General features: G+C 39.1%; 1 protein-coding gene across 1 annotated transcript; it reads right to left on the bottom strand.

The window, feature by feature from the left end:
* Positions 1-423: 423 nt before the first annotated feature.
* On the bottom strand, positions 424-8596 carry EXOC1L (exocyst complex component 1 like). The gene is made up of 3 exons (XM_069012165.1): positions 8400-8596; positions 4691-4821; positions 424-2886 (listed from the first exon to the last, which is right to left on the bottom strand). The coding sequence occupies exons 1-3, from the start codon at positions 8518-8520 to the stop codon at positions 2623-2625; spliced, it is 516 nt and encodes a 171-aa protein (XP_068868266.1). The 5' UTR covers positions 8521-8596; the 3' UTR covers positions 424-2622.
* Between the last annotated feature and the right edge of the window lie 5156 nt (positions 8597-13752).

Genomic DNA, 13752 nt, shown 5'->3' on the forward strand with positions numbered 1-13752 from the left:
GTCCCTCAGACTTCCCATAGCACAACCAAGCAATTACACAGTGTCTTGGTAGTTGACATCTTATAGAGAACTGTAAGTGAACTGTGAAACTAAAGAGTCCCTAGATTAGGTCCACAAAGATCTTTTAAAGTGCTCTTCCTTTTGATAGTAACTGAAATAATTGACATGGACAATGAATGTCCCTGTTTTTTCCATTCCTTTTGCTCAGTCTGATTGCTCAGTGAAGAATACTATGTTATCAGACAGAAGAAATGCCAGAGAGATTTTAATTGCATATTCTTCCACATAAAATGCAGGTTTGTGTCTTCCAATATAGCCTATCAAATGTTTATATAGTACAAGAATAAAAATGTATAAACTACCGATGAAAGTCCATTAAATATGGTTGAATATTATAGTAACTTTTAGCTGTCATCAGTTTCTAAAATGATCCAGACAATTATTGGGCAAAAACTCAGTATACATGTGCTTTATTTCAAAAGAATGTTCTGAAGTGCTCATTTTTAGAGTTCTATGTTTTTATTACAAGATGAATGATGAAAGCTTTTCCACACAGAAGACATTTCCTTGTGCCTATTAAGCAAAGAATTTGTAAATATTATGGAAAACATTGTGACCTCAACAATCAATACACAATTCAAACAAGACAATGTATCATAGATAGCAGTAGCATGAATTATATTTTCTTTATTAGATGATTTTGTGGAACCTGGATGTTGGGCAAATACTTCTTGTAGCTAATACTCAAATGTCACAGCACACCTACTTGCACTGGATTATCCCAAAGACATTCTCAAAAGAACAACTGTATCGTGCAAACAATCACTAAAATTACAATCCTTCTAACAGTATTTAGGTGGCAAATTTAAGACTTAAGTCCTTAAAGATTCCAGAGGATTTGTGTTGCCCACATAAACTGCCCTCACAGCTGTCTTACTATACAGTAATAATTACTAAGATCTGTGTTAGAACAAATGTAATTTACAATATATGACTAGAATAAATATCTAACTTCCAAATATTAACTAACCAAAGGTATGGGCTTTCCTATATACACACAATAGGATAACATTTGAAAAGTAGAAAGCTATACATTTTACAGGTTTTTCAAAGATATTCTCACTTACTTGATGTTATTTCAATTTTGAATCCAAACTACATTTACAGAAATGTTTTCAAGAGTGGGAGTTCACATGAAAGACAAAAGCTAAGTACAAGTCACAGTATAGCACAGTACCCTTGCACAACTATCCTGTTTTAGAGATGGCAGGTGCTGGTTAATCAGCCTCTGATTTACTAGGAGCTGACATCACTGAGCTCCAAGTCCACACCCAGTTTAGTCAACAGCCTGCCTTCCTGTACTCTCTTGGCTGCCAAAGGAGAAAGCTAATTTTCCCCTGCAGGACATTCTGATCAGAAGCTTCTCTGTATGAGCTTCTTTGGGTTGGCACTTCTTTATTGACTATGGGATGAACAGCCAGCTAATGTAGCTGACTGACATAGGGCAGGAACACTATGCTTCTTATCATTAACATTGTTCTCTTCAGCTTCTGTTCAACACAGCTGCAACTTACCCTCTGTTTCTACTGTAGTATACTGCTATCACAAGTCCAGACGTTACTTTTTGTGAGACATTCCAAACCACTCAAGTAGACTCCACCCCCTGGTAGATGTAGCTCTAAGTACTAATGTGCCTCTAAGCAGTGCACTGAATATGCTTACACTTAGCTAGAAACTAGTGAAAATAATTCTCGTAATTCTATGAATTTTGAAAAGTCTATCGCTTGCCTACAAAGTAACTGTAGTAGCCAACTACTACTGTTTACATAGTATTTTCTTATCTTTTGGTTCAGAGATAGAGACAATTTCTGTTCCCTAACCACGCCTGTTCATAAGCAATGAAGGGCAAGAAAGGAGACATTAATGACATGGAAGTTCTGAAAGGTCTGACAAATACAGCAATGCTGCTTAAGAACATTTGTTTTCTAAGACAGTATCACAAATAACGTGAAAGCCAGAGGAAGTACTAAATGTTCTGTGGGAAAAATAGTATAGCTGCATAGGTGAAAAGTTGGTCCCGTGGTACCTGAATGCAGTACTCCTATTCATCAGGATGAGAACTGGATTCTTGTAGGGATGTAGGTGTGATCTCCTTAATGGAGTTCTGTGTTTCAACACATTTGGAAATAGAAATGTGCATCATTCTCATATAGATTTCAATTGATTCCTTTCTTTATTCTACTTCCAGGATATAAACTAACTGTTAATGCTCCTAATGCTGTAAAAGTATTTTGAGTTATTAATGAAAGATAATTTATACCTCCATGAACGTATAAGCAAATGCTGAACTCTGCTTACATAAGCAATCACCACTGACCATGATAATTACTGGTTCTATGTTTCCAGTCTCTTGTATTTGTAAGTATTTGCTAGAGTGAAGACCTCCTAACATATATAAATGAATTATCAACTATTTATGTAAAAAGTATGCTCCACTTCTTACATACATGTAGAATTAAAAAGGAGACACTGCATATCACTTACTAACTTTTTGATCAGATGGTTTATGAAATGCTGGTCAGTGAAAGTCAACCAGTCACCTCAGTGTTAGAAAACACATCTTTAGGACAAACGACAGAGGGAGAGACATAAGAGGCTGAAAGCATAGAAGCAAACCTTCATAACTACTACAAAATCTCTATTGCTGGATGACCAGATTGAATCATCATTTAGGTAGGTGTCATCAAAGTTGACAATCTTGAAGTCCTTCTTAAGGTACATCGCATTCAGGTTGCTTAGTGTTCGAGCAAAGGTGTATTTAGATGCACAACTATATGCTTCCATATTGTAGACTTTGTGGAAATGCATATCAAAATATGGATTATCCTAAAAAAAAATTGACAGAGAATGAAATTACTACACATATTACAGTGTTAGAATTGCAATTTGTTGTTCTCTGCCCAGCTACCTGCAGGGCTTTTCTCTGTATGATGGGCTCTAAAGGACTTCACATACTTCTGCTATTCATCTTAGAGGGTCTTTTAAAATATTAAAAAGTAGCAGCTGTAATCCTTTATCATTGGGAGTTTTTTCTGAGTAAAATTCTCCAAGTTTGGTCAAGCAATATGCTGTACTTTATTAGGATTGTACAGTCTTGTTTTGAACTGAATCAATTTGTTGTGTTGCCTAAAACACAGTATATGAAAAGCTCTTGACTTGGACTATAACTGTCTATGACTGTGGGAGAAGAAGAATATTGATTGCCCTTCCTGCCTTAGTTGTATTTCTGTGTGCTTTCTGGCTCTTTGACACAATTAATCCTACCAGCAGATAAATTATTTTAAATTCTATGGATATGAATACCTATTATGAATATTTATAGCAGTGTTAATTACCCCGTGAGTTTGAGGTTCATTTAGGCTTTTCTTTAATCAAAAATGAGACAGATTTTGATCATCCCGGTTGTGAAAGGCTGAATCATTTCTGAAGACTGTTTTAGCACAACGCTTCAGAAGAAAGTTAAATTCATGCAGCAAGTGATAAGGAAATCCTCTGGCTTCCTTGTCTGGGGAAGAGACAGGGGTGTCTCCAGAAGATAGTTAACTTGGAGAAGGGATGTAAAGGATTATTTGTTTTGTCTTTTTTTCTCCCTCGGGCCTAAACTGCTAAGAGCTCACAGGGTGAAGGGGTACTCTGGAGCTGAGTTCACCTACTCAGTCTCCTGCATTCCTAGTTTTGACCTTGAGGGCTATGTGCACAGGACAGAGCGAGAACAACCCCAGTTTGTCATTTTCCTTGAAACAAGGCTCTGAAACATTTCTCATGGACTCTTGGTTTCTCTTTCAAGTGAACATAAAACAGAGTTCAGATTACATATGCTAGTGCAAACACTTTCAAAGGGAATAAAAGTACTTCGGGACTACATTTATTATACACAGACAGCTATTAAAACGTCTTATCATATATGCAGTAAGATATTATCCTTAACATATTCTTCTAGCTTTTGTAGAACAGGATTTAATTCTAGTTTTGGTGTTGTTCCCTATTGCACTACTGCAGCCTCATTTTACCCTCTGAAATTGTATCTGAGACATCAGTGCTTTTTTAGCAGCAAGGTCAGCCAGATCTAGCCAAAGCTGTTTCATATTTACACACACAAATAGGCAAATACTGAATTGATGCAAGTAATGTGAGATTAAGCTATGTGGAAGACACAATTTTGTGAGCTATCATGCACTTGCATGATATTTTACACATTGACTTTATCACATAGAGAACAGGTTCATACATTCAAATGACAGGGTCACAGTCTCCATAAAATTTTTTAATGAAATTTTGTTTCCAAATACACTCTAAAACCTATTATGTTAACTGCAGTTTACACTGGAAGCTGCAGATGGAGAACTTTCATTACCAGATAGGATGACCAATTTAGAAAACACCCAGCTTCTGCCTCAGGTCTCAACCAGAGAGATGAAGGCTATTATAATAAACAAATCAACAAAAATATCTTGCCTTCCTCTTCCCCTGCAACAGTGCAATGTGATGTGGAGACTCTCACATGCAATAAAGCCAAAATTCCTTGGTAACATAACTTTATTTTTCAGATAATGCATTTTAATACTTGTATCCCAAATTGCAAAAGAAGAAAATTATTCTCTATGTACATAATGTATAATGTAACACTTACAGTATCTGCTTCTTTTCCATCAATCATCTCCAGATCTTTCAAAAACCACTTTTCAACTATTTCATATTTCTCCTCTCGGTCCACTCGCCAGTGTTTAACCATACATATTTCTACTTCTTTACTTTTATTTACTGCAAGAAAAAAATAGTTTAGGTATGCAAGCAAGTACTTCCTAAAGTTACGATGATACTGGACTTGATAATTTTATTTTGCCTAGGGAGTAGGAATAGTGCCATGTTGTCAGTCTATGAAACTGGTCAGCTTTAGGTAGATTTATGATTTACCTTACCCACCCTGTGAAGAGGGAGTCTTGTCTGTTCAAAAGCCTTTCATGTGAATTCACTAGCAGTGCAATGAAAGCCTCATTCTGGCACTGGGTCTGCATTATCCTACTTACTTCAAGAGGGAGCCTTTTTGAGGTGCTACAGTTAGAAGATTGCAAAACTTCTGCCAAGGTTCTGTATTTACATGACTTGTGCTCTACTTTCCATTCTTTGAAGGAAGTTCTCTTATGAAGCCACTTTTTAAAAGCAAAACTCTTATTTCCCTATATAATATGTAATTAGGCCACTTAATGTAATTAACATTGAAAAATTTTCTTCAGGCTTCCAGTTGTCCAGTGCTAAATTTATAGAAATTACTATTTTCCAACTTAGGCAGGAAACAAGATTAAAAAGATAATGAAGATGCTTTTTGCAATAACTACCATTATTAATTGATTACCTTGAGTGCTGAGTAGGAGACTGAATTTCTGTAACAGACAATTATGAGTGTGAAAAGTACCAGAGCCTGAACAATCTCCTTCACATCCAGTTGCTGATGGCTGCAGGGCAGGCCACATTCCCAAGCTATCTGGTAGCCCAAGTTATGATCAAGAAGTCACCTACATCTGGCAGGAGCATTTCGACATCATAGCATGAGGCTAGGAACATGGGAGCAAAATTCTTTTATTTCTAAATACTACCCTGTTTTGAAACTTCGTTGGTTTTACCTTCCTTCTGTTAAAACATCTCTTACTTTTCACCTTCTCATAAGAAAATGGTTAAGTAACAACAAAGTATATATGTAAGACATATGCGTTTTTTTCCATTGCAAAGAAAAACAGTGGAAAAATATATTAATTGATCATAATTTCTCTCAGCCTATAGCTTCCCTGCCTGGGAAATACAAATCACTTTTTTTTTTTCCTAGTCCTATCAATCACAGTTGCTCAGTCATTTTTAACCAAAAGACCACTACTGTGTTATCTTCTATGGAGAAATTACAAGGGTTTTCATTTGCAAGCAAATCTAGCAGAGTAATCTTAGGAAGTTCTCTTCATACTTTCAGTTTCACCCATTTTGTTTGTTGGTTTGCTAGCTTGTAAGGGAATATGTTGTCTCCCTCAGAGCTATAACAAAAGGAAGCAAGCCCAAGCCCCAGGTCCTCTCAGAAATACAAAGGGATGTTGTAGGGGCCCCCAGGACCCCACACGGCCACTGCTCTACCCCTCCGACAACAGAAATCCTGTGACGTAAGGACAGAGCACAGATGTAAGGCATAATGAACCTAGTGGTGAAACTTAGGTGTGCTATTTTCAGTTAAGAAAAAAAAAAATCATTTTCCTGCATTTTACATACTGCTTGATCTTGCTCTCAGCTAAAACAGCCAAAGAGATTTTTTTTTTCTGTATAGAGCATGAGTTCAGATCTACCATGTCATTCTATTAAGCTCTAAAAGCTTTGCTTGAGGAGGGCACAGCTAGAGCAATACCTTCATAGAGCACAAAATATTTCCTAAAGACTTTCATTGACTAAACACCTTTTTCAGTGTCTGTAGGACAATAAAATGTTATCCCCACCGTTCTTTCTTGCGTATACCAATACTGGATTGTGATAACCCCTGAATGGGGCTGCATTTCGGCTCTACGTTCCTGTAGGGTTTATAAGCTGTTTTGTGAAAGAATATTGTTGCCTTCATGCAAGGACTGGGACTTGCTACTGTGAAAAGGAAAGGAAATAGTGTTGCCCATATGGCACAAAAATAAGATGGTTCAGTTACCCACACCAGGATTTTGTTGTAACACACATTTCAAAAGGCATAGACCACTGAAGTTTTGCCTATAATTTGAATGGGGGTTTTTTGTTTGGTTTGTTGTTTTTTTGTTTGTTTGGGGTTTTTTTGGTTTTTTTTCTGGTTTTTTGTTATGGTAATTTGAAATCAACAGAATAGTTGCATTGCAGGGATAAGATTTTAGATAACGTGTTTTGATCCTACAGAATCACTGCAGAGCACAGTATTTGCTGGCACCTGGAAGCAACCCATCTTTCAGAATCAGATTTCCACTCTACTCACCACTTACTCAACTGTGCCTGAGTATATTATGAGAGTTTAATATTGGATATGGGAGAGATCCTACTCTTAATACTCTACGTGAATTTTCCTTTATATCTTTAGAGACTTCCAAACAGTAAATCTGATTAGACGCTTTCTTTAATGGTTTGTTCTCCTCTATCTGAAAGAGAATTTTTTAGTAAAGATTTTAAAGGTGCATAATGTTATTTCTCCTTTTTGGATGTTTCACAACAGTGACCTGCTTATAGATCTACCACATGCAACTAATCATACTTCTACTGGACAGTTTCATAAACTATGAATGAGATTGGTATTTCTGTATGTTTAGAAGCCCTATGATATTCCTTAAAATTGTTGAATTCCTTAAAATTGTTCTTATAGTTCTAAAATACAAAGCCAGTTCTACCAAAATTATAGGAGTACAGGGAACATAGCTGGGTCAGGGTTTCCAATAATCTGCAAAACAGCTCATGTATTATAAGGACTTTAGATATTTAGAAAGATAATGAACATAGAATATTGGATGCCAACCCAATCTATGTCTGAAGCACACAGACTATTTCTACCTGCTATATGTATTTTGAACCTGAAGAGGAAACAGACTGAAATAATCATTCACTTCAACCTAACTACTTACAGATGACATTTCTCTTTTTAGTATCTTCCAGTGGTTTGAAATAATAATAATTTAAAACCCCCAACAAGCCAGCTTTTCTGAAACCTTGATCTAAAACCCCTATGAAACAGATTATTCACTTGAAAAGAAATTTAGAAAGTAGCCAGATAATTACCACTTAAAGCAATCTTGTTTTACTTGAAGTTTGTGCTAATTACTCACTCCAATGTGTATTTATTTAAACCAAAATTTGTTGTTCAAAATGTCATAGAGACAATATGCAGGACATTAGACAAAGACGAGGGATAGTGCAAAAAAAGTACAAATGTTTCCTGCAATATTAATGCGTTGTTACACTTTTCTATGGAAAACCTGATTAGAACTATTGTAAGGGTTTGCTCTTTTCAGAGCAGTTCAGGCGCTCGCAGCACTGCCACGGCCAGGGCATTGCCCGCAGCCGCTGGGCAGATGTCGTGTTCCTCCGCTGGTGTCAAAACTGGAGCCGGTGTGAATCAGAAATCGGAGACCGCCGTTTCGGGGGCTGCTGGCGGAGCGGGAGCAGCGAGCCGGGCTCCGTGCCCTGCCGGGGAGCGGCGGAGGGGACGGGCCGGCAGCCGCCCCTCGCCGAGGCGCTGCCCCGCTCCCGCCCGGGGGACGCTGAGCCCCGGCCCGCTCCCTCGCATCCCCCCGCTCCCACCCGCGCCCGCCTCCTCTGGCAGAGCCGCTGGAGCCCGGCCCCGCCCGGCGGCTTCCCCGTACCTGCGGCGCACAGGTAGTAGCGCTGGGCGCCCGCGCCCTCCACCTCGATGAACTCGTGCAGCCTCTGCCGCCGGGGTCCGAACAGCCGCTTCTCCAGGTCCTCCTTCACCAGCGAGGACATCGCACCCGCGGAGCTGCTCAGCGCCGGGCGCCGGCCCCCCGCGCCCCGCAGCCGCCACGGGGCACCGCGGCGGAGGCTGCGCCCCGGCCGCGCGGGGCCGCGGGGCGCGGGGGAGGCATGGCCGGCACCGACCGCGCTCCCTCCCGGCCACTTCCCCCCGCCCCCGGGCAGCCGCCTAAAAGCCCCGGCTGCCGGCGCCGGGAGAGGCCGGGCCGCGGCTCCCCCCGCCCCGCCCCGCCCCGCGCCCTCCCGCCCGCGCTCCGTGCGCCAGCGGGGCGCTCCCGGCGCAGGGACCGGGACCGGGACCGGGACCGGCTGCGCGGCCCCGCCGCCGTCGGAGCCAAGTCCCGGAGGTGCCGTCGGGGCTCCCGCCCGGGCTGTCCCCCGGCCGAAGGGAGGAGAGAGCGAGCGGGGAAGGATGCAAAGTAATCACACTAGAGACGATTTACCAAAATAGAGAGAGCTGTCAACGCAATTCTTTTCATCAGTAGATGAAAGAGCTGAGGATTTATAAAGCATTGGATAGCCTTATGGCTGTCACCACTGTTCCTCCAGTAATAGCTTTTTGGCTATTAATAGTGTTAAGGAGAAAATTATCTTATGCTACTTCTTATAAACGGAAAGTGAACTCACCTCTGGAGGAGTCGTCAGAGGGCAGGTGCAGCCTGGGCGCTATCCCCAGAATGGTGCTCTCTTACGCATATCAGAGCTCTTTCATATCAGAGATGAGTGTATTTGCAGAAATTTTGGTTGTTTCTGCCACTCTGCAGATGTGAGGGTAAAATTCCTGGAGTTGGGTGCTCTTCTAATTCCAGTATCCATGGCAGCCTGTGTTAGAGTTCTGCCCTTTGGACTCGTTTCTGGCTGCTTATAAAAGTTTGGGTATTCTCTTCTAATTCTTATCCTCAGGCTTAGTATATCTGAATACCTTACCGAGTTTTTCATTCTTAACAATCTCAATGCAACATAGAAAGAATTGTACCTTGGAATGAGACTGAGTGCTAAAGTGAAGACAACATTTAGAATCTGAGGATTTTTTTTAAATTGGCAATATTAGAATTATTTCATGACAGAGGTCCACATGGTGCTTTGATGATGTGAAATGAAATGGAATCAAGTTAAAATGACATAAAAATAGGGAGAATCATCCTCTGCTATAGGTACTAAGCGTATTGGGTTGACAAGTGGGAAAGGATTGAAAAGAAACTAGGTTTTGATTTTTTATCCTTTCTTTTGGTCCCATGTGTTTGGAAACACAGTTGTGATTTTTAGATGTATAGATTAATTTCCATCCCTGATTTGGGAGAGTAAAGTTACTCTAAGCTTCAGGTTTTATAAGTACGGGGCTTAGGGACACATTTAATCTGTTACCTTTAAAGTCTTATTTTAGGAAACAAGCAAGATGCTCATTTCCAAATCAAGACTTCTGCATATCAGGATAATGCCTTTTAATGGAGACTGTCCAGAGGATATCTGAGGCACAGGGGTGCCCAGGTTCCCACCCACTCTGGGGACTTGGCTATGCCTTGAATATGAGACTGGTATACAAACAGGCTTGCACTTCACTGTCCTTCTCTGTCAGCCAGACCTTGGCAGAATTGCCAAGGCTTCAGTTCATCACCACCAGTGTTACTAGTGCCATGGCTGGAGGTTTCAGTGCTCATACTCAGTGCCAGACTCCTCATTAGGAAGCTGATTTTGGCTCCGCCAATGTGTAGCTCATGTTGCATCTCAGATCCTTCAATATTTTTTTTCAGTTCTGGAGCAACAAAAGTACAGACAAAAATACCTTCCAAAAAATACTTGCAGCTCTGGAAGAATTTTCAATCAGTTTTTCCCTTGTTAAAGGTTCTGCTGGTATCAGAGAAACTACCTAGATGGCAAGTGCGGCATCACTGGCATCTTGGAAGTGATGGAGCTAAGACAGAAGTGGTGCATAGATCTGATCTCTTTAAATAAGATTTCCATTTTTCACAATTTGATCATGCTGTAAGTTTCCACAAGAGTGTTTTGAGTCTTGATATATTAATATTCTTCTGCAATATCCTTTATTGTATTCTCAAATGCTGCATTAAACAACCCCTCTGAGTATATAGGTAGAAAGGTGCAATAATGATTTTAATGGGTAATGTTTCAACAGGAAACATAAAAATTTGTAATTCACTATTGCTCTTGACACTGTCAATTCTTTATTCATGCATCCTCTGTTACAACACAGTAGATTTCGGATGCACCTTGGCTGCCGTAGTGTAAGCCCAGTTCCCAGCAGTCTGGAAAGCAACAGCTGGGCTATAACTCATGTGGCCAGCAAGGATACACTAACCATGGACCAGGATCAACTTACCAACTGAGACCCAACATCCCAGCCAGCCATCACTTCCTGAGATAATACCACACCTGAATGAGGGTCTTATAGACATAAATCAGAACAAACTGAACTAAGTGTTACAAGGGCCACAAAGAAATTTACATCCAAATTTAACTGGGATTGGCATGTAACTGTCCAGATAGATGAATTAGAGATGATTGTGAAAGCCACACGACCCTTAACCCAGCCAGTGGTGTACAAAGGGAGAAGTAGTCAATAGGGAAGTGTCTTAGACCTTTCTGCTAAATATTAATTACTTCTGTACCTTTTTTCCCCATCTTTCCCACGCAATTTTTTCCCACATCCAAGTAGAGTTTTCTTTACTGTACCCAGGATATTAACTTCAACAGATGTAGCAGCAGGTCCTAAAAGGATAAATCTCTTTAATCTTTATTGTTTCTCAGTCACACTGCTATGGTAAAAATCTATTTACCAGCTTTAGAAACAATATTTATGATGGGTCCCACTACTTCTTTGGATCTACCAGTGGGCATTAGTATATGCGTGTAACTTGATTATTTGAGGCTTGATCCAAAATGCAGTAAGTCAATAGCAAAATTGTCTTTAATTGTGGTGGGCTTAAGAGTAGTCATTACTGGCACAGTAGAATAGCTCCTGTGTTTAGGTGGGACTTCACTGTCATCTGCATGTTGAAGCCCTCCAGAAGATGTACATTTGACCTTTCTCTCAGTTCCTGGCACACCCTTACAAAGTAGTGTTTGCTGGAAACATCTTTCCCATTGCTCCTTGTTTGACAATGTCATGAAATAATGAAAAGGAAAATACAACATGAAGAATAATTTCTCGAAGCTGCAAAGAATCCCTATAGACGGAAAAATATAATTTATAATAGGCTTTACTTTCCAATAGCTGCTGTTTCTCTTTGAGGTTTCAGCCGGGTATGGTTTTCTCTCTCAACAATTAGTTTATTATCTGTAAATATTCTTCATGACTTTGAGTCTCCAGACCACTTTTTCAGCATCACAGATGAGACTTTAGAGTGTAAACTAGAAGCTGTGAATGACATACTACAGTGACATAGCTGTACAGAGTACTTTCCAAAGCTGACTTCAGAAAACTAATTCTGAAAGATCATAATTGTTTCCCTGTGATTTACTAATGATTCACTTTTCTCAGATCTCTTTCCCCACTGACATTTATAGATGATCTGGCTCCTAATTATGACTAGTTATTCCCATGTTTTTGTAGCTATGCCAATAAACTTAGATCTCTATGCAGTGAAGCATAAACCTAACTAAGTTGTCCTGAAAGCTCTTTGAAGCAGCACAGATAACAGTGTTTCATGCAGAAGTGCTATTCAGTAAACAACAGCTTGAGACACTCAGTTTTAAAATAGAAGCATAGAAATACATGAAGTAGAAGACACCAGCTGGTTAAAATGTTCTTGCAGAACTGCTTTTCTCCTGAGTGTTTTGGGGAGCCCATTGAAAGAGTCTAGTTCCAACACCAGGGTATTTGGGTGCTCAAACAGACAGTGACTCAAGATTTCATCAGTTCTGGTAAAGAACTCTAAACTCCAAATGTGGCTGATGTCTTTAATGGTATGATGTAATTACTTGGTTTTAAAAAGCAGTACTGTACACTTTTCTTGGAAGAAATGAGGTAAAAGTTTATTCTTGATTTTATTCAAATGTAGCTCAAATTCCTCAAGTTTACTTTGACTTTATACTGGTTTATCATTTTCAAAATATAGTCATGAGTGTCATTGGGATAAATGGTCCCATAGCACACCAACATCCAACCCAAAATTTTCCTTTCAATAGAAAATAAACACATGCTCTTCACAGAATAGTAACCAGATGCTGTTTCATGGATGGAGTTTGAAAGCATATTTTGAAACATAGCACAAAAGTATGAAGTAACCAGTTCTTCTATGAAGAATTTACACATGTTGAATTTTACACATCTATGAACTAAAAATTAAGGGTGTAAATAACTTAAATAATAAGACTTTCAGTTCCTGTTCTGCAGAGCATCTAATAACACTTTGATGGATTGGAGCCACATTTGATTAACAGCATGAAATCCTGGCAGGATGGATTCAGCACTTTGTTATTCAAATATAACCCATTCAATATTATACAGTTTTCTTTGTGGAGGTAAAGCTATAAAGATAGGAATAAAGTTTGAAAAAAAAAAAAAGTAAAAAAACGTTAAATCCTATGAGTTTCTAGGCATACAAATGACCATTAATCTTCTGACAGCTGAAAGCTTTTGAAATCTTAGCTCACAATTTTGACAGCTGTGTTTAAAACAGTACCTCTTGGTGACATGTTTTCTAAAAATACAGAGAAGAACACATAGTAGAGAGTTACATTGATCAAGAAGTTAAGAAATATCTTGATAATACATTAGAAGTAAATTAGGTTGTGATGTCAACCAATCAAAGTGCCTTTTTATGTTCTCATTTTCTTGTAAATTTTTTAATAAATGGATTTTTTCTTCCAGAGTTATCCAGAGCAACTTTAACAGATATTCTGTCAAAAGCCTCTTTATACTTTTTAATAATGATTTTCATCTCTACGTCTGTAGTTGCAAGTAATAAATTTCATTTGTCTTGGCACTAGAAACATTCTCTTCCCTCATGGAAATTGAACATTATTATTAATGTAGATAGTCAATTACTTCAGATTAATGTGGATTTATATTTTAAATCAATACATCAACGTGATGCAAAGCACTCTTAAAACACTATAAACTTCTGATGGATATCTAATCCATTTTTTAAAAATTCATAGAGTCGGGAATCTATACAACTGCGTAATTTGTATGGATATTGTATTTAGGGCATGAGCACATAGTTGACAGTTGTGTGGCTTAAAATATGTTTTATTCTGTGTAGA

The sequence above is a fragment of the Aphelocoma coerulescens genome, chromosome 4, assembly GCF_041296385.1.
Source record: "Aphelocoma coerulescens isolate FSJ_1873_10779 chromosome 4, UR_Acoe_1.0, whole genome shotgun sequence".
NCBI lineage: Eukaryota > Metazoa > Chordata > Aves > Passeriformes > Corvidae > Aphelocoma > Aphelocoma coerulescens.

Excerpts from the sequence above, each read along its gene's own strand:
- EXOC1L (XM_069012165.1), bottom strand. The coding sequence starts at position 8,520 with ATGTCCTCGCTGGTGAAGGAGGACCTGGAGAAGCGGCTGTTCGGACCC. Across the intron at positions 4,822-8,399 it reads CTACTACCTGTGCGCCGCAG|TAAATAAAAGTAAAGAAGTA; the intron begins GTACGGGGAAGC and ends TTTTTCTTGCAG. Across the intron at positions 2,887-4,690 it reads ATGGAAAAGAAGCAGATACT|GATAATCCATATTTTGATAT; the intron begins GTAAGTGTTACA and ends ATTTTTTTTTAG.